This window comes from Schistocerca nitens, chromosome 4 (genome assembly GCF_023898315.1).
Source record: "Schistocerca nitens isolate TAMUIC-IGC-003100 chromosome 4, iqSchNite1.1, whole genome shotgun sequence".
NCBI classification, from domain to species: Eukaryota; Metazoa; Arthropoda; class Insecta; order Orthoptera; family Acrididae; genus Schistocerca; species Schistocerca nitens.
The window spans coordinates 402,429,094-402,451,017 of record NC_064617.1 but is presented as its reverse complement, the minus strand read 5'-3'; the positions used below and the strand labels follow the sequence as shown (position 1 = coordinate 402,451,017).

The following is a 21,924-nucleotide window of genomic DNA, read 5'->3' as shown; positions in this document are numbered from 1 at the left end:
TAAAGCACTCTCATGTTTTTAGTCTTTTGGTGGGATGAGCAACCGTGATATGGAATGGATTTTAGACTCAGGTGCATCTGTGCATATTGTTAAAGATAAATCACTTCTTTATGACATCAAAGATAAGACTCATATGGGAATATCTACTGTTGATGGCAACAAACTCCAGTGTCACCTAGCTGGGAAACTAGATCTACATGTAAGTGTAAATGGTGAATCAGATATGGTTACAACACACAATGTTCATTATGTGAAAAATGTGGCAACTAACCTGCTGTCTGTAGGGGAAATTGTCAAGAAAGGAAATACAGTCACCTTTGACATGCAGGGTGCAAGAGTAATCAGTGAAAGTGGTGAAGTTATAGCTACAGCAAGTAACGAAAGGGGTATTTTTAAGTTGGATATCATTGACAGTAAACATAAAAATGTTAGTGATTCAGTATATTCAGCAGAAGGTTTTTTATGGCACTGGAGGCTTGGACATCTAAATAGAAAGAGTATGTCTATAATAAAGGATATGGTAAAGGGAATACAGAATTTTAGTGTGTCCAAGGATCCTTGTGAGACATGTATAAAGGGAAAACAAGCAAGGTTACCCTTCAAGACTAGTAAGAGTAAATCCACAGAAGTCTTACAGTTAATCCACACAGATGTATGTGGTCCGATGGAGTGTGAATCCATAGGTGGGAGTAATTATTTTCTTACGTTTATTGATGATTACTCACGATATACTCATGTTTATTTTCTTAGTTCTAAAGACCAAGTGAGTGATATCTTTGAGGAATATTGCAATATGGTTGAAAGATGGACAGGAAAGAAGATCAAGATCATCAGGTCTGATAATGGGAGAGAATATATGTACCACAAATTGAAGAAACTTCTGGCAGAAAAGGGAATCAGGCATCAAACTACCATAAGGTACAGCCCATCTCAAAATGGGGTTGCTGAGAGGGCTAATAGGACCATTGTTGAGAAAGCAAGGAGCATGATGACTGACGCTGAATTATCCAAAGATTTTTGGGCAGAGGCAGTGTCAACAGCTGTATATTTGAACAATAGATCACCTACAAAGTAGAACCCCTTATGAAATATGGGTAGGAAAGAAACCTGATCTAAGCAATATAAGGGTTTTTGGGTGTGATGCAATGGCACATATTCCAAAACAGCTAAGAGGAAAGTGGGATCCGAAAGCTAAAAAGTATATTTTTGTAGGCTATTGTGAAAATTCAAAGGGCTACCGATTAATGGATCCATTGACTAAAAAGATTGTCACAAGTAGAGATGTAATATTCTTTGAAAATAGAAAGGACTCAGAAGAGAGCAAAACCACTAAGTCAACTGCACCTAGTTCAGAAGGTGAAACCTTGTGTGAGGAAATAGGAAGTGAAGAAGAGGAAGACGACAGCCAAGGACAAATGGAAGCAATTTATGATGACAATGAGTTAGAGGATGAAAAACATGAAGAAACCAATGTAAGGCGTTCTTCTCGTGTACCAAAACCGAAGGAATATCCGGATTTTGAGATGTATACAGCACAGTCTTTTAATGATGAGCCAAGAACAGCAGAAGAAGCAATGAGTGGCCCAAACTCTCAAGAATGGAAAGAAGCGATGAAGAGAGAATTAGAATCTTTATATCAAAACGAAACCTTTGAATGGGTAGATATGCCAGGAGATAAGAAACCACTGCAGGCAAGATGGGTATTCAATTTGAAGAACCCTGAAAGCTCATCACCAAAATACAAAGCAAGACTTGTGGTAAAAGGATATTCACAAAAACAAGGGGTAGATTACGAAGAAACTTTTTCACCTGTAGTCAAGTATGCATCATTGAGATATCTTTTAGCCTTGGCAGTAAAACGAAATTTAATAATTCATCATATGGATGTTAAAACGGCATATTTAAATGGGAAATTGGAGGAGGAGATATATGTCATTCCACCAAGGGAAGCCATAAAAACCAGGTCAGAAAGTAAAAAGATTTGGCGTTTGAGAAAAAGTATTTATGGACTTAAACAAAGTGGACGTTGCTGGAATCGATGTCTACATGAAATTCTAATAAATATGAATATGAAGCAATCCAAGGCAGATCCCAGCATTTACTATAAAGGGAGTAAAGGGAGAAAAGAAGAAATAATAATAATGGCGATATGGGCGGACGATTTCTTTCTCCTGACTGAAAGTGAAGGCCAAATGAGAATTTTCAAGAAACAGCTGCAAATCAAGTTTAAGGTGCATGATTTGGGAGAAGTTAAACGTTATTTAGGTATGCAAATTACTAAGGATGAAGAAAGACAAGAATTGAGCATAAGTCAATCATCATACACGGAAAAAATATTAAAGAAATTTGGCATGAGTGATTGCAAACCCATAAGTACTCCAATGGAAGTAGGAGTGAAGTTAAGTATAAATGAGACTGATGTAGAATGTGACAAGAATGTTCCTTATTTAGAAGCAGTAGGGAGTCTGTTATATTTGTCTCAAACATCACGACCCGACATTGCTTTTGCCACCAATGCAGTGAGCAGATATTGCAGAGACCCAAAGGAAAAGCACTGGAAAGCTGTAAAAAGGATATTCCGATACCTAAGAGGAACCTCAAACTATGAGCTAAAATACCATAGAGATGGTAACGCAAAACTAGAGGGATATAGCGATGCGGACTGGGGGAGTGAATTGGGAGACAGATACTCCACCACTGGCTGCTGTTTTAAATTAATGGGGGGCCTCACATCATGGTCCTGTCAAAAGCAAAAAACTGTTGCATTGAGCACCGTAGAGGCCGAGTATATGGCACTATCCTACACCACACAGGAAGCATTATGGCTACGAACATTAATAAGTGAAATAGAACCCAATTTAATTGAGGAACCTACAACCATTTTCTGTGACAATAAGGGAGCCATAAACCTAGCTAAAAATGATGTTACTAGTGCTAGGACAAAGCATATTGATATACGGCACCATTTCATTCGGGACCACGTAGAACGACAGAACATTGCCGTGGACTATCTGCGTACAGAAGACATGTTAGCTGACCTTCTGACCAAACCCTTGGAAAGGGAGAAGTTTGAGAAGATTGTGGGACTATTTGGTTTATCTTGTGGAAGCAACACACAAAATATAAGTTCAAGAAGGGGTGTTGGAATTGTGTGAACAATATATTTTGTGTGTGACGGAGCAAAGTGCACTGTGTAAAATAGACCTCTTTGGCATTGCCTAGCACTCTTTGTGTGCGCTGATTATTGTGTTGTGTTCGCTGTAATCTTGTTTGTTCTTGAATGTGCAAATATAGTTATTAGTAAGATGTCCCTTTTCTCCTTAATACTTATTCAGCTGCGCAAATTCCAATAAACCTCATCATTAGTTGGTTTACACATTGCTGAGTGTCGTGGCCATATTTTTTTCATCTGAATGCATGCGCAGAAAAATCGGATAACCCTCAAATGTAACAGCTTACATATATGTGTTGCCATCTGTTGCCAGGTACGGGAACTATCAAAATTGACATTGGTCTCACCCCAAAATATCAGGGATGAGACCAATGTCAATTTTGATATATCCCGTACCCAGCAACAGATGGCAACATTTATCTCTAAGCTGTTACATTTGAGGGTTAGCCTAATTTTCCGTGCATGTCTTCATTTGTTTCTTAAGTAATGTAAAGGAATCTCCAACTGGACATCTGCACCCACAGTGAATGTTAGCTCTTCTTAATATAATGTGAAGAGGTAGGCCAGTAATCTTCGTCGGTCGATCCAGCCATCTACTTGCTGCTCTTCTTCGTGGTCTTCTGCTTTCGGTTTAGTCTTACAAAATGGTCTTTTCTAAGTTATCACCTTGTCTTCCTAAAATGTTCCCAAAGGAACTGGCCATATCTTTGACTGACAGGAAGATAGGGTTCTTGTGATGCAAAGTTCTGCTATAATGAAAGCATTGGTACATATTTCTGCCCATGGTGTGCTTAACATCTTCCACAAACATTACAGTCATTGACTACCTCTAGATTCTTTAAGCAACCTGTAAGTTGGATGTGATCTGAAACTTAGCGATTAATAACTTTTAGTTTGATGTTTCATGTTTATCTCTAGATCGTAACGTGAATTAAAAGTCTTCACTGTGAAGAACAGATCGTGAAGTTCCTCATCACTTCCTGCAATGAGGATACTATCAACTGCAAAGCACAGATTGGTTATTTTCCTACCGCCAATTGAAATTCCACTATTCTGGCCATACAGTCTGAAGTATTCACCCTACATTACTACACTGTTTCTCAATATTTTCAACACATATTTCCTGGTACAACTGGAATTAGGCATTTGTGGACTATGAAAAGTAACTTTGCCATATTTCGATTTGCGTCTGTACCTACAATAATTATAGAGCTCACTACTGCTGTTACAAATAAATAAATGTGTAAAAACAGGACAAATAAGTGCAGTATTAAAGTTTCAGTCTCAATGCAAAGTGATAACATACAGAGTTACACTTAAGTCGTCTGACAGTCTCATTCTATCATGCACAGTACACTATGCTCAGTCCATAGATATTCTTGGTGTATGTATTCTGTCCATGATCCTGTCTCTGATTCTTTAGGTTTGTTATCTCTCAAAGTTTAGTTCTGTGCTACAGTCCTTTATGCCACCATAAAACATATTCAGTTTTTCGGAGCTAGATTTGAGACAAGAAAATTTAAATTTCTGTTTGTAAATTGATTTTAGTTGTAAACTCCTTGAAGCATTATCAAAGATTTTAACGGAAGTGGCAGTGTGAATATGAAAGTATGAAATACAGGTACCGTACCTCAACATTGTGTTGTGCTTACGGCAGCCAGCTATTGGACACTCAACGGCAATCTGTCTTCGCGTGTGAGATTTCGCCATCCCTTTAAACGCAATGTACGGCACATTGAGCCAGCATTTCTTAAAATAATGTCCGAGGACACCAGCTGTGGAACATGTCAAAGACTTGCTGACTGCTGCTTGCGTATTTCGAAGTGGTGTCCTATCCTTGTAGTAGCCGTCATAGTGCTGTGGTCGTACTATGCTTACGTGGTAGAATTTTGCGTTTTCAGTGTGGATACAACATACGAGAATATAGTGTACCTGTTGGTTTTTCATTTTCTCTTTGTTGTAGTATTGGTGGCGTACTGGAGAACTAGTTTCACGCACCCCGGAGAAATTCCGGATAATTTCCAAATTCCACAGCCTGAAACATCCAACCAACTCGATGTCAACAATTGTGCAAGCATGAATGAACACTTAGAAGAAATTGTTCGAAACATTGGAGTGAAAACGCGAACAGCAACGGGGGATATTCGGTACTGCGAAAAATGTCGGCTCATTAAACCTGACAGAGCACATCACTGCAGTGCCTGTGGGAAATGCATTCTCAAAATGGATCATCACTGTCCATGGGTTAACAATTGCGTTGGTTTTAACAATTACAAGTTCTTCATGCTGTTTCTGGTATATGCTATGTTGTATTGCGTTTTCATTGGGAGTTCAACGCTGATGTACTGTATAAGGTTTTGGAAACAGCAGACGCAGAACAATAAGTGGCAAGTTTATATCCTATTCCTGTTATCTGTTATGTTTCTTATCAGCATAGCACCGTTATTTTTTTACCACTGTTTTCTTCTCCTAGACAACAGGACGACTCTAGAAGCATTTAGAGCGCCAGTGTTTCTGCATGGAATTGATAGGGACGGATTCAACTTGGGTAGAAGTAAAAATTTTAGGGAAGTCTTTGGAGAAAATTGGCTTTTATGGTTTCTTCCAGTGTCAAGCACTCCTGGTGATGGCGTTCACTTCCCATTACGCATTCGTAACTCTGGCAGAACGTACAATACTGTGGAGAGAGGTGACAGTCATTTTAAACGCAATCATGAATATGGTGAAGTAAAGTGAATCCAGCAATAGACCCGACTTCTGACAGTCGCTCCCGAGAAAGCAAGGATCAAGTGTGAATTGAGTGGATACAGATCTTTTCTCGAGTCGACTTTTAAAACTCGGGTAAACAGACGGCTTACAGAGTGTCTTAACAATACGGCAACAATTCGGTACGGCACTTTGTGTTTCAGATAGTACGAGCATGAACATCAATCCATAAAAAAGAATAAGCGTCAGTTGTACTACATATTCACGCATTCTTCATATTTATTTAGAAATAAAACATGTAATCGTAAATTCTATCAAAATCCTGGCTTGATCACATTACATTTATTTTCAGCTTATTAGAGACAGCAACATCAAAGATGTTGAAGCGGCATATTGTTTACGATGTACGAAAAGGTAAGTCACAACTACTTGCAGTGACCATATTTTCAGTTATGTCTAATAGTTTTTTAACGATTTTTCTACGTGAACCCGCAGTAAGGTCACTTATTTCAGTCCCTTCACAGAGCTATTCTGACAAACAACTGATACTACCGGCACCGTAAGTAGGCCTATGCCTACTTGAAAAATTTCAGCAGACAACAGCTAAAACCAGACCTTATTACTCCTACAGAACACGCAGACCCCACTGGTGGGTGCTATTATGGAAACTGCAGGCGTGATATTAGGATACCGTAATAGTTTCCCTTTCAGCTCTGGTAGTGTCACTAGTTTTGCACGTCACTGGAGAACGTCTGTTCTACTTCGTGAAAGTCTGATGCTGACCGCAAAAACTATTTAACCACGCGTTCTCGGAATTTTCATTAGAAATTAATTTAATAGCCTGGTAATTTATTTGTATTTAAAATAAGTGGGTATTTCTTTTGTCATTATCTGTTTCCTAGTTTCCAACTTTTTTCTACGCTTCCCCTCACCCGCCTCTTGATAAGGTAGATGCCCATTTTATCCTGCAGCGATGGAGACGACTCAACTAGAAACAGTAGTACAGTGAGAAGAAACATTTTGAGAATTCAGAAAAGCATTTTGCAAGCTTATAGTAGAAAAGTTGACATGCAAATACGCTATTTTTATATCCGTAAGAAGTGCCAGGAGCCTTGCTTAATACCATACTTGTAAGTTATAAGTGAACAGATAAAGCACATCTGATGAGCACATTACAAAATCTACGACTAGTATCACCAGTAAAAAGACCGTATATTTCAGCATAGCAACTCTGTTCCGTTATTTCATGGAAGAAAATTAAAGGTATGAGGAAGGCGGATGTCACTAGTGCGCCCTCTCCCCCCGAGATAAGGAGATTTTACTCATAAACTGAGAGCATAACCATCGACTCCCTGAGATATAATAAGTTTATTGTGTCATTTTTAAAATTTAGTTCTTATTGGATGACATCTCAAATCAGGCCAACAGATTTACATTAAAAAAATGGCAATTTGAAAGTTTGTGCCCCACTACCCCCGCCCTCCCTCCCCCCCCCCCTCCCCCCTGGAAACACTAATGCTGCAACAGCTTTCAAATTGAGCTTCATATATGGTACACTTCACAAATAAACAAACTTGGTGCTAAGCCCATTGCTAATTATCCTAAAAAATAAGTCTCACCTTACTGATGATGACAGGGAAAGATACATCATGACTTTAAGGAAACGTCGTACATATCAGAATAAAATTGCCAGGAAGCAAATAATAGTATATCTGAAATTTAAAAAGAAATTTGCATGTTAACCGAAAATGTAGTTAAAAATGAAATAAATAACTACGATAAATTTACAAACATATTCTTGTTCCTGTGGCTTTGCCCTGCTTCATGGCAGGATCAGCATAATTATCAATGGATTTGGCATGGTTAATTTAAAGGATTGCCAGATGCTTTTCCAAATAATGTAACTTAGTGCAATGTGGGAAAGCGCCAGAAAACCACATCCTGGCTGCACATTGACCATTGTTGTTAATCTGCCAGACAGATCTAATCCGGGCTGGTACATCCATGTCCTGAAAGTGGTGCTTTAACACACATGGCTGTCTGGGTGGGTGTAAATTTACTGTGATATTCCCAAATAACATTTTGTAAACTTTGCGCTAATCTGCCAGTTCACTCAAGAATTGCAAATTAGTTGCACAAACCTACCATCTCATGTAAAACAGACAATAAATGTAATAATTTCTTAGCTGCAAACCACTTTCATAAATGGACAAACGAACTCCATATTCCCAAACCAAATAACAATGACGTATTCAGTAATTTAATCATAAAGTGTGCAGAAGAGGAAGTCAAAAGGTCATTTCTTTTACTTTCCAATGGGGTACTAGGTGCAACCATTTTCCCAAAATATATTAAGCTTACAGTTGTCATCATATTACCAGTTCATCACGGGAAATTTAAAAATCTGTACGTATTTCTACATACATGCTGCGGACAACAAAAATTCATTGGAGTACACAGAAATTGAACAGTTGCACCTAGACAGATATAAATTGGATCAAATTTCTGTAGGCAAATTATAAGGAAAGGGAGAGGAACTATAGACATAAAAAGTGGGAGACCCAGGCCCCAGATGTAAATAAATTCAACTACATCTACAGGATTACTCTGCAACTCACAGTTAAGTGCCTGACAGAGGGTTGATTGAACCGCTTTTTGAGTGTTGTGCTTCAGTCATGAACTAAGAAACTTACATAAATGACAGTGTTTCTGATAGTGCACTATGCCACAACAGGGAATTTATTACACTTCAGCAAGCAATCAGAGAGAGTTCCAATAGAACTTAGTAAAATTAACCGATTGGGAAGTCTTATGAATTAACTTCATCTCAACAGTGATAATTAAAGAAACAATAGGACTACCCTTAACATATTTTTGTAATCAGTGACTTTGGGTATAATTCCCAACACAAAAGGACATAGTAACTTGCATCTATAAAAATGGAAATAAGCAAACCACCTGTTGTTAGTAGCATACTTCACTTCTCCCAGATTTTGAGAAAGTGGTCTATGATAAAATATACAATAGTGACTCTCTTACACGTAACAATATTATGAGAAGGAAAGTCGCTAATCATCGTATAGCAGAGATACTGAGTCATAGATAGGCACAACAAAAAGACTCTTACAATTAAAGCTTTCGGCCATTAAGGCCTTCATTAACATAGTTTGTGTGTGTGTGTGTGTGTGTGTGTGCCTATCTGTGACTCAGCAATCTGCTATATGGTGAGTAGCAACTTTCCTTCTTGTAATATTGTTACATTCCATCCTGGATATTCCATTGTTTGACTCTTTTATATGGTTAGAACTGCTTCTCAGTTTGTCTTTAAAAAGATCATCCGTAGAGAAAGCTATACTAGACCTAACAAATGAAGGACTAGCGTATATAAACAAGTAAAACTATCCCATTAGTATACTTTGTGGACTTGACAAAGGTTTCGATTGTGTTGGTCACAAAATTCTGCTTGATATACTGAAGTCTTAAGGCATTAATAGCACCCTTTTACAAGGACAGAGTTTTGCCTTCATAACAGAATAAGAATGGTCATATTGACAGGAATGAAACTTACTTCATAAGGAAGGAAAGTAACATAAAACAATCCACTATGACTGATACTGGCCCACTTTGTCTTTGAACATATATGAAACTGATCCTCAAATGACTTGAATGGATAGATAAAAAAACATTAATTTTTTTATGACACTAGCGTTCGAATCCAGGGTCCAAATTCACCCTAATGTGCCACAGCTTAGGAGAAAGCTGAACAGACCTATAAATGATTAACAGAAAATATTTTTAATATCATAAAATATGTTCCCATACTGATATCCAGAGTTACATCAGAGTCCTCAGAACGTTGTGTTGCAAAAGGGCCACTTGAATCACAGTTACTTTTTTTTGAACTTTACTTTCATAACACAGTATTCTGCTGCGTAAATCTTCCTGCCAACAATGCAGAAATATGGCAAAGTTTGGAAATAATTTACATTGCTTGATGTCAGCAACAGCTGCTTGTACTTGATGAATAGTTACTGCAGTAATTGTGTAGATGGATCTCTGTTGATTCAAAGTATGTGTTAGATTTGCTCAACTTTTGCTCATTCTGTAATCTTGAAGAGCTAACTGTTTTCTGTGTGATGTACCTGCAGATGTATCAAATTGTAGTGGGAAGCAGTGATGTATTTTCAAGTCACTTTTTAACTAAGGTTGCATACCATGTATTATTGTGACAGCGTTAGATGACAACTGTGAATCTTGCATCACTGTCATAATCTCACTTTTGTTAATATAGTCAGTCAAATATACATTTATTGCCAGTGATGAATGCTTCTTTTAATAACTCATCACCCTGGAAAGACTTTTTGTTTTGTGTAAATACATGAGAAATTTAGAAAGAAGCAAGAGTGGCAATTTTAGATTTCATTACAAGCCTAGTTAGGATAAATTGTTGGTCAGACATTGTTGATCATAGATGATTTATTTTCTTCTTTTGTAATTCATACAGAAGTGAACAGCTTGTATTAGAAAGGGTAATTTTGTCTGTTGTGACATTCAACTTTGTTTTTGTAGTACTGCAAGTCTACGGTCACACATAAAACACTCATTTTTGGATTAAAATGAGAAAGTATTTACAACCATGGTGTGGAATATAGGTTTCATTGTTTGTGTTCAACAGGCTCGATACATGGTCAAGCCATATTAGTGTTACTACCACCTACATTCAACATCAATATGCAATAACATAAACAGCAGATGACAGTACCAACAGGTGAGGGTTTGTACAGTATGTCAGGGTGCGTGGAAAACAGTACAGTCATGTAAAGTAACAATGGAGTCATTTATCTGTGTCCAAAATGGCATAATCATTGGCTATTGGGCCAAGGATGGAAGCATTTTTGAAACAGCTAAGTTTGTAAATTTTTCAAATGCGATTAAGGGTAAAGTTTACTTTGCATGATAGAATGGTACTATTCAAAACTGAGGCAACTGTGGTGCACCACATCACATAAATGATAGGAGTGAATGACATTTGCGAAGATGTGTGCAGGCAAATAGAGCAACTGACCACCCAGATGTACGAAGAGACTACCAACAGTATCTCCTCAATGACCATTCAGCGAACTTTGCTGTGTATGGGTCTCTGCAGCAGGCACCTGATTGAAGCACCCACGCTGACTGCTGTTCATCAATGACAAAGACTGGAATTTGCACACCAGTACCACACCTGGAATCACACTGTGTCGCAAAAGGTGGCCTTTTCAGATGAGTCACAGTTCATGATCTATCAGACAGATGGCATGAAATGTCTGAAAGCATATATTCTACAGGCGTAATGTTTTCATGGCATTCCCTCAGTGATCTCACCACTCTGGAAGGAGCAATGGATCAACACAACTATGCATCTATCCTTGAAGACCACCCCTACCTGCAATTTGTTTGTCCTCTGCACAATGGCATCTACTAGCAGGACAATACAATGTGACAGTCACCATGCAGTGTACCTGTGTCGTTCAAAGAGCACCAGGATGATTTTACTGTACTCCCTTGTCCACTAAACTCCTAGCATTTAAACCTAATCTAGAATCTGTGTTACTGACTCAGTTGGGCTGTTTGCACAATGGATCCTCAACTGAGAAACCTAGTACAACTGACCACAGCAGTGGAATCAGCACGGCTCCACATCCTTGTTGGTACCTTTCTGAACCTCATTATCTCTCTTCCTCCATGACTTGTGCTGCAAAAGGTGGTTATTTAGGCTTCTGACAAGTGGTCACATTAATCTGACTGGACAGTGTAAATCAGACAATGGAAAGCCGAGGTTGGGACATCAACAGTATAGGAAATTGACTGATTGCTACCCACCATAAAGATGACATGTTGAGTCGCAATGAAAAGACTGTTACACATTTAGCTTTCGGCCAAAGCCTTCGTTAGAAAAGGAAACACACATTCATTCCCACAAGCAAGCACACTACACATGCAAGTGCATGCGCGCGCACACACACACACAGACACACACACACACACACACACACACACACACACACACATGACCGCCATCTCCAGCAGCTCCGACTTGAATAGAGCTGTCACGTGAATGAAAGAGCAGTCCTGAGGGGCCGGGAAAGGGGAAGGGATGGCAGGGTTCGAGTGGGCAGAGAGAAGAGATTTGTCTAGTGGATTATGCAGCGACTGGATTGTATGCAGGCATGACAAGACTGCCACTAGGTGCAGCTTAGAGAGGCTGTTGGGCAGAGAGGTGTGGAGGTGAAACAGAGAGCAGAAAAGAAGAGGAGCAGCTAAGAGGAAAGATGGTCAGATTCATTGGCAGAAGGTGGCACGCAATGAGGGTGATGGGCATGAATATGGAGGACATGATGGGACAGCAGCTGCAGACAATGTTGGGTGAAGGTGTGGGGAAAGTACATTACTGTAGGTTGAGGCCGGGATGATTTCAGGAGCAGAGAAAGTGTAGTTAGGATAACTCTCACATGCGCAGTTCAGAAAATCTGGTGATGGAGGGAAGGATCCAGATGGTCCAAGTTGTGAAGCAGCCATTGAAATCAAACATGTTGTGTTCAGCTGCATGTTGTGCTGCAGGTTGGTGTACTTTTTTCTTGGCACCAATTTGGCAGTGACCATTCATCTTGATGGATAGCTAGTTGCTAGTCATATCAACATACAAAGCTGTGCAGTGACTGCTGCAGTGCTGGTATATGACATGGCTGCTTTCACAGGTGGCTTGGCCTCTGATGGGGTAGGATAAACCTGTGACAGGACTGGGACAGGAAGTGCTGGCTGGGTGGATTGGATAGATCTTACATCTGAGTCTTCCACAAGGATGTGATCCCTGTGTCAAGGTATTTGGATTGGGAGTGGCATAGAGGTGGACTAGGGTGTTGTGGAGTTTTGTTGCGTGTTAGAATACCACTTTAGGAGGAGAGTGAAGGATCTTGGGGAGGATGTCCCTCATATCAGGGCATGGTAATAGGTAATCAAAGCCCTAATGAAAGATGTGGTTCAGCTGTTCCAGTCTGGGTTGGTACTGGTGACAAAGGGGCCACTTTGTAGCTGGTTATTAGGGTGGTGGGAGGATTGGGGGTGTTTCAATATGAGATGTGAGATCTATTTATGTACTGGGGCTGGGGATAGTGACTGTGAAGGCCTTAGTTATACCTTCAGCATACTAGGCAAGTGAGTCCTTGTCACCGCAGATATTCCGTCACTGGGTGGTTAGGCTGTATGAAGGGATTTTTTTGGTGTAGAAGAGGTGACAGCTGTTGAAATACTGGTACTGTTGGTGGTTAGTGGGTTTAATGTGGATGGATAAGTGGATGGAACCATCAGAGAGGAGGAAGTCAATGTCCAGGAAGTGGCATGCTTGATTGAGGAAGATCAGATGAAATGGATGAGAGAGAAGGTATTGAGGTTGTGAAGGAATGACGATAGCACCTTGGCCGTGAGTCCATATAATGAAGACGTCATCAGTGAACCTGAGCCATCCAGTCTAGGAGTTTGGTATTTTGGGGTGCTATCAAGGTCTCCTCTAGCTGGCCTGTAAATGGGTTGACATAAGAGGGTGCCACTCGGGTGACCATGGTTGTGCTGCAGATTTGTTTGTTTACCTTCACTTCATAACAGATATAGTTCTGAGTTAGGATAAAGTTAGTAAGGTGTATGAGGAATGCCATAGTGTCTTTGGATTCTGAAGGGCATTGGAAAGGTAGTGTTAAATCACAGCAAGGTAAGGGATGTTGGTGCATAGAGAAGTGATGTTGACAGTGGCGAGTAGGGATTCAGGATGTAAAGCAATGGGAATGGTGGAGAGTCAGTGAAGGAAGTGGATGGTATCTTTGACATGGAGGGCTAGATTACAGATTGGTTAGAGGTGTTGCTCAGTGATGGCCAAAATTCTTTTGGTGGGTGCAAAGTAAAACTAGCTACAATGGTGAATTCAGGATTGTTACAAAAGTATTTTTTCCTTATATTGTGTATAGTAACACTCCAGTTTGAAGTCAGGTGGGTCAGTAGCCTATGGGTTCCAGCAAGATTTTTTGTATTAGATTTGATGTATTACATTTCTGTTTGTGATCAAATATGGTTGCAAAAGTGTATATGATAGCAGAGTTTTGAAGCAATGTTTTATAACATAGACCTTGAGCTATGTATTACATTTTTTGCAATAGCCTATTTTCCTATGTTAAAAATGTGGTTAGGATTCATGTTATTCTAATTGATTATAACATTTAAACAGCATTTACAGTGAGTACTCTCACAAAATAACTGTTATTTGTATGTAATTAAAGCTTAAAAATCATTAAATGTCAACATCTGGTTACACTCTGTTATTGGCTGATGCTGTGGTGATGTCATAGGCTAAGAGTAAGATGAAGCTATATTTGTGTTATAAAAGTGTTAGCCAAAATTGTGAGGTTTTTACATACTTTTTCTGCAAACAGTTTAGCTAGTTGGTGATGGAAAACGCAATTACAACTTTTAAGGGACAATAGAAAGGTATTGTGTCAACACTGATAGTGGAAGCCTTGTGAAAGTTGATGTGTTTATGCTCCAACCATTTAGAGCAGTGATATTTGCAATGCTAGACATTCTTTTCCCTGCTCCCTGCTACATTATTAAACTTACTCAGAACTAAGGAATTATAGAACTTTTGCAATTGGCTGTATATTATAAATAGATTGTCGACTATCAGTCATGAGCTACAACCCAAAACACATTTAAATTATTCTTACTGCTGATTCCCTCTGTAGAAGACACTCAGGAGAGGACGTGTTTCTAGCAGCCACTCAGTAGCACAACGGATGACACACCTGGCTACAGATAGAGAGGTCACATGTTCAAATCCTGAAAGTGTCATATATATTTAAAGTTTTACACAAAATACTAAAATAGCATTAGCAAGAACTGATTGTGGCAGTTATTTCAATTGTGGGATGTATTGTATACAGCTTCACATTAGTCTTAGTCTGAGAAATGGAGAACAGAGAATAAATGCATTTAGTTTGTGAACAAACAATACAGTTTTCTGGAAAGCATTATTAGTAGTGAAGACATCACCATATGCCCTCAGTACAATGAGGCGTTGCATGATGAGGTTATACGGAGATATTTAAAGTGTATCCAACATGCAAGTGACACTAACATAAGGGCTATGATGTTTGTGAATGTAAACTAATGTTGGTGTCTGAAGCAGACTTACTTCATCTTTATGTAAGATGATGAAACTGCAAAAGTTCAAACAATAAGGATCCTAGCTGCACAGTACAAAGATAAAAATGTTCCTAATAAACTGAAAAGTTTGTGGTCACATGAACTAGAAAATATCTTTGTGGACATGTCATGAGTGAATAGCGACTGCAAATGTAAGTGCATGTGAACAGCAAGGAAAACACAATAATATTCTGTTTCTGGTTGGTGTGGTGAAATTTTATGATTGTGACCAAGTTTTCATTTTGGGTTACATTCGAACCAGTGCTCTATGGATATGAACTCATAAAATACGACGGTCTACCACTGTAACAACAGAGCTACCAAATGATTGAGGTGTAGTTGGGTAAAATGACAATTTTCATTAGAAGTTTAATTTCATTGAATGACGGTATCCTTCTTTGTAACAGTGGGAGAGTGTATCTCAGAAGTAAGTTAATGTTAACTTTAAGATGCAACACAGTTTTAATCAAGGTAGTGAATTTGTATGTGGACATGGTGGCAGTTTGCAGTACAATGAAACCACATTTTGTGCATATTCTCCTTCTATGGAACAATCGAAAACACTTTTTCAACAGTTTTTATAGATGTATTGGTACAGTATGGTACTACACACCATTTGTAACCCATTTTCCAAAACAAGGCATCACTCTGAATTAGCATTATGACAATGGGAGCAGCAAGCTAGCCAGTTACATCACAGGCATCATGACTCGAATGGAGCATTTTTAGCATTTCAGATTATCTCAATTTCATTTTTGTTTTTATAAAAGAATGTAGGAATCCACAAGGAAGCATGTAAGGAGCCTAAGAAAACATAATCATTTATGACAGTTTCCAGAGAACAGTCAAATAACCTAATGTTTACAGTCTACATTGAGCAGGTACAATTTGCTCAATATTATTTTTTAATGTCATTGTGATGTCTTTTAAAATTTACCCTTTGCTTATACTGTATATACACTGAAGTGCCAAAGAAACTGGTAGAAACATGCATATTCAAATAAAGAGATATGTAAACAGGCAGAATAGAGCACTAGTTGGCAGCACCTACACAAAACAAGTGTCTATCACAGTTGTTAGATCAGTTACTGCTGCTACAATGACAGGTTATCAAGATTTAAGTAAGTTTGTACATGGTGTTATAGTCATTGCATTAGTAATGGGACACAGTATATCTGAGGTAGCGATGAAGTGGGGATTTTCCCATACGGCCTTTTCGTGAGTGTACCGTGAATATCAGGAATCTGGTAAAACATCAAATCTCTTAACATTGCTGGGGCCACAAAAAGATCCTGCAAGAACAGGACCAATGACAACTGAAGAGAAACGTTGAATGTGACAGAAGTGCAATCTTTCTGCAAATTGCTGCGGATTTCAATGCTGGATCATCAACAAGTATCAGCATGTGAACCATTCCATGAAACATCATTGATATGGGCTTTCAGAGCCAAGGCCCACTCATGTACCCTTGATGACTGTGCGACACATAGCTTTATGCCTCGCCTGGGCCTGTCAACACTGAAATTGCACTGTTGATGACTGGAAACATATTGCCTGGTGGACAAATCTCATTTCTGATTGTATTGAGGGGATGGATGTGTACGGGTATGGAGACAACCTCATGAATTCATGTAACCTGCATGTCAGCAGTGGATTGTTCAAGTTGGTGGAGGTCTGTAATGGTATGGAGCATGTGCAGTTGGAGGAATATGGGATCCCTGATATGTCTAGATACAACTCTGACAGGTGATAACGTAAGTAAGCATCCTGTCTGATCACCTGGATCCATTCATGTCCATTATGCATTACTACAGACTTGTGCAATTCCAGCAGGACACTGCGATGCCCCACACATCCAGAATTGCTACAGAGTGGCTCCAGGAACACTCTTCTGAGTTCAAACATTTTTGCTTCCCACCAAACTCCCAAGCAGAGTGTGTGGCACTTATGCGTACTCGCAGTGGCCCTAGACAATTTTAGGCAGGTGTACCAGTTTGTTTGGCTCTTCAGTGTAATAACACTCCTGTTAGAAGTCAGGTGGGTCAATAGCCAATGAACTCTGGTAGAAGATGTTGTATTACATGTGATGTAATACACTACTGTTTGTGATAAAGTATGGTTGCTAAAGTGTATGTGATAGCAGAATTTTGTAATAACATCATTGTTTTCACAGTGCTACCATAAAACAGGTACAGTGTAATATTTATGTGACATAGACATCAAGCTATGTAATACTGGTCTCTCAATAGTTTTCTGTCCATCAGGGACCCTATACACATTGTTTTAAACAGCATAGGATTGTGAATTTTTAAGGGAAGCTATGTTATGTTGAAGTGTTATCATAAAATAAATATAGTGTAATACATATGTAACATAGACATCATGCCACATATTACAGTTCATGCAATTGTTTGTACTCTACCTGCATCCCAAACACTGTTTGATAGTACAGAATGAAAGTAGAGTATCTATTGCTGTATTGATACAGTCTCCTCTGCCATGTAGCCAGAAAAGTTACATATCTTGTTTTCCTGGCATGTGGCTTATAGAGACACATATTTTACAAACATATTTCTGGGTTCATGATATTTCGTCAAGTACCTGACTTGTCCGTGTATAGTGATATAGTACTTCTTAAAATATCTTCTCCAATTAGTTATTGGATGTCAGGCTATTTTCATGGAGTATTTCTATGATGTTACTATAAAATAAGTATAATGTAACATTTATGTAATTTAAATATTGAGCTACATATTACTGTTCTCATAATTGTGTGCAGACCATCCAGGACCCTATTTGCCTTGCTTTAATCTGAATGGGAGAGTGTAATTTTAAGGGTAGTTGTGACATATAATGTTACCATACAATAAATATAGTTGAACTTGTATGTAACTGGATACTGAGGTATGTATTACCATTCTCACAATTGGTTGTAATATGTCTGGAGCTTATATGCTCTGCCTGATAATACAGAATAAAAACAGTATGTCTATTGCTGTCATGATGTAATGTTCTCCAACATATGGCTGGTACAGATGTGAATATAAGATTTCAGTTCTTTACCATGTACCTCTTCTGGTTGTGTGTCATAATGCTGATCACAGAAGTAGTACCTATTGCTTTATTGATGTAGTGTGTTTCAGAATATGGTCAGTAGAGACAGGTATTTTAGAAATATATTTCTAGGTTCACAGTATGTCTCACTTATCTGTTCTGTACATAAATCAAAATGTAGTATTTGTTAAAAGTTTCTGTCCATTTTATTACTGCATTTCAGGTTATTTGTATGAAGTTATTGCATTGGTACTGGTCTGTCCCTTGGTGTTTTCATAAAACAAATTTGATAAAATGATCTTGAATCTCATATCTTAAATATCTGTTTATCTTATACATTTTAAGTATTTTAACATATTAGTGGATACCAGGTTGTGTAATACATTTTTCCACTGCTACTACTCAGTCCCATGGCATTTTGATAAATGAGTTTGAACCTCATACCTTACATATCTGTGCAGCTTATGTTTCAAATATTTAACTGAATGTACAAGGGTGGTTTGAAAAGTTCTCAGAATCACCATGAGAGGTCAGCACTATCACAATGAGTTGTTCATGTGATGTTCATTGGACTATTGCCTGTAAACACAGGCAACAGTGCTCTTAGAAGGGAGCTGTGGTGGTGACGTGGCTCTGTTTTTGTTCCCATGTAGTGATTTGTGAAGATGGAAAAAAATCAATATTCGAGCAGTGATTCAGTACTTCATAAAGAAAGGTGTGAAAGCAAAGGACAGTCATGCTGATTTCCAGAATACACTGGGGGGCTCTGCTCCTTCATATTCAACTGTTATCAAGTGGAAAAATAAATTTAAATTTGGTCGGGAGAGCTTAGCTGATGATCCGTGCAGTGGTTGGCCAAAATGTGTCACTACTCCAGAATCATTGCAAAAGTGCACAAAATGGTCATGGAGGATCACTGATTGAAAGCGCATGAAATTCCTCACGCTTGCCAGATGTCATCTGAAAGGATATACCACATTTTAACTGAAGAATTAGAAATGAAAACATTATCTGCAACATAGGTGCCACAACGAGAAAATACATTATCGCACACTTGTGCCATTGCCACGGCAAAATTACACAAACTAAAATATGAATTGTGGCCACACCTGCCTTATTCATCTGATATGGCTCTGTCAGACTTCCATCTCTTCCCAAAACTGAAAATTTTTCTTGGTGGATGAAGATACACTTCAAATGAAGAATTGATATCTGAAGTTGACAACTGTTTTGCAAGCCTGGAGGAAACTCATTTTTAAGATGGTATTAAGGCACTGGAACACCTCTGGACCAAGTGCATTAATCTACAAGGAGACTTCATTGAAAAATATTTTTTTTTTCTTTTTCTTTATTGATTTTCAATTCCCCCCGAAGGGGGCGGGCTGGCAGCAGCTTAGTACACTGCTCTACAGCCTACAGACTTTTGTTTAAAAAAGGAAGAAGAAAGAAATAAGGAAAAACAGGCAATAAAATGGTGATTTAAAGTGTAAAATGGCGGAAAAATGCGGAAAGTTAAAACAGAAAGCAAAAGGGGTTGGCAATGTTGATAAAATACACAGGAATCAGACAAGTAACATAGTAGACACACAATTAAAAAACATGGCGACAGTCTGGTTTCTGTTCGCAAGAGATAAAAAAAAAAAAGCACACCCAGCGACAGTATGATGGCTATTCGCTACACTTCCCAAAAGACACAACACGGAGCACGTACTGGATAAACACACTGTAAAACACTGCACAAAAAAGGCGGCACAAAGATGGCACTCCCGATCCAAGGCAGATTGGGGGGGGGGGGGGGACCTGGAGTAGGGGGAAAAACAAGGAGGGAGGAGAGGAAAAAACGAAAAGGGGGCGGAACCAAGGAGGGAGAGGACTAATAAAGGGGGAGAAGGACAGACGCGAGATAGAATGAGAGGAGGCAGAGGAGGGAAATGTAAAATGACTCGGGGGAGAGAAGGGGGCAAAGAGAGGGGAGGTGGGGAAGAAAGAGGATGGAAGGGGGGGAGAGGGAGCCCGGGGAAAGGACTGAGGAAACGATGGGGAGTGAGGATCAGAGTTGATAGGAGGGATAAATGGAGGGAGAGAGGGCATCATCTGGGAGGGGGAGTTGATGGAAGCCACCTTGGGAAAGGAGATGTAGGGTGTAGAGATGGAGGGTAGGGGGGACACAACGGTGAAGACGTGGCAGGGGGCAGGGATCGGAGAGGAGAGGAGAGGAGCAACCAGGGGGTGAGGGGGTTCAAGACGGCGGGAGGTATAGAGGACGCGGATATGTTCGAGGAATAGGAGCAGATGGGGGAAAGGAATGAGATCCGCGTGGGGGACGGGAGGCGTATACGGAAGGCGAGGCGGAGTGCATGACGCTCAAGGATCTGGAGGGACTTATAGAACTTGGGGGGGGGGGGGGCAGATATCCAGGCAGGACTGGCATAACAGAGGATTGAAAAATAAAAAAAAGGTTCAGTGATGTACGTACTTTTTTCCTATTCCATTCTGAGAACTTTTCAAACCACACTCATAACAAGTTCTATTATTTCTATGATAGTATTATGTTTGACCTTTAGTCTAATGGCTATTAGCAGGTTTTAGGTAGCTGGTGTATTTTATTTAGTTTATAATGCAATATCCACTGATGTTACTTCACATGCTGTATGTATCATAGTGTACTGCCACCTGGTGGCAAGGGCTATCACTTAACATATTGAGCATACTCTGGGCATTGCTGGGATTAATCCAGTGGCATATTCTTCCAACACCAGAATGTTAATATGGTTATAAATCAAAAAGGCGTTTTACAAAGCCAACTCTTACAACAATTTCCATAAACATTGAAGGAATATTATTCAATATGTGTAAGACAAAGAACTGTGACCTCCTGCTCATCCAGGAAACTCTAGGGCCCAAATGACACAAGGCCAAAGATAAGCAGAATGATTTGTATCATTGAGATCACCCTCCATCCCTTCCATCCTGTTTTTTCCCCACCTAACCTCTCTCTGCCTCCCTCCCCCCCCCCTCCTCTGCCTTTCTCCACTCCCTCTCGATGTAAGAACCACCAAACAATGTATTTAGTTTCAAGGAACCAGATAATTCTTGTCTGCAACCAGTGAATTTGGTCATGTGAGATTTTAATTGCCACAGTGTATCATGGGCCTACAGAGAAACAAACAAAAGTGAAGAACACCTTGAAAACTGTGTAGAATGCATGGGCCTGAAGCAATACATGATCCGAGGCTACCATACTCCTTCTGGAGTGGAAGATGGGACTATGATACATTTGCAAATGAAAATGTTGCTCACCAAGTGAGTAAAGAAATGGGAGATCCAGTTCCAAAGACACAATACTGAGTTTTTATCTGCAATATAGAAGCAGTCATCAAACCCAAGTATACCATCTTCAAGAGAAGGTTTAACTTTAAATGAGCACTTGCTGACAAAATTGACTCCAGAATCCTTGAACCTAATCCTTCATATAACACTGGTCGAAACAGTATCACATAGGCACATACCTCAGAGATGTAGAACAACATCTATAATGGGACTGGATGAAGATACAAAGGCACTTCTGAATAAATATGAACACCTCTTTGAAGATGATCCATTTTCTCAAGGAACAACACAGACGTGATGCTAGCCATATCAGATACAAGGAAAGAAAAATGGTGTGATCTTATGATGCAGCTAGATATGAAACAAAACAGTAGAAAGGCATGGCAACTGCTGAAGAACCTTGGGAACGCCCTGACAGCTACTCCCTCAGTAAT

The 21,924-nt window shown here is 39.3% G+C and overlaps 2 protein-coding genes across 2 annotated transcripts in view; both read left to right on the top strand.

Annotated features, from left to right (window-relative positions):
- Positions 1-5,160, top strand: part of LOC126252342 (solute carrier family 22 member 7-like) — a 165,748-nt gene extending 160,588 nt beyond the window's left edge. Inside the window, exon 10 of the mRNA XM_049953230.1 lies at positions 5,074-5,160. Coding sequence (XP_049809187.1) covers positions 5,074-5,160 — 87 coding nt within the window. The remainder of the gene's footprint in view (positions 1-5,073) is intronic.
- An 88-nt stretch (positions 5,161-5,248) lies between these two features.
- LOC126252341 (palmitoyltransferase ZDHHC2-like) lies at positions 5,249-5,908 on the top strand. Its single transcript, XM_049953229.1, has one exon. It carries the CDS (start codon positions 5,249-5,251, stop codon positions 5,906-5,908), a length of 660 nt encoding a protein of 219 aa, XP_049809186.1.
- Positions 5,909-21,924: the final 16,016 nt, after the last annotated feature.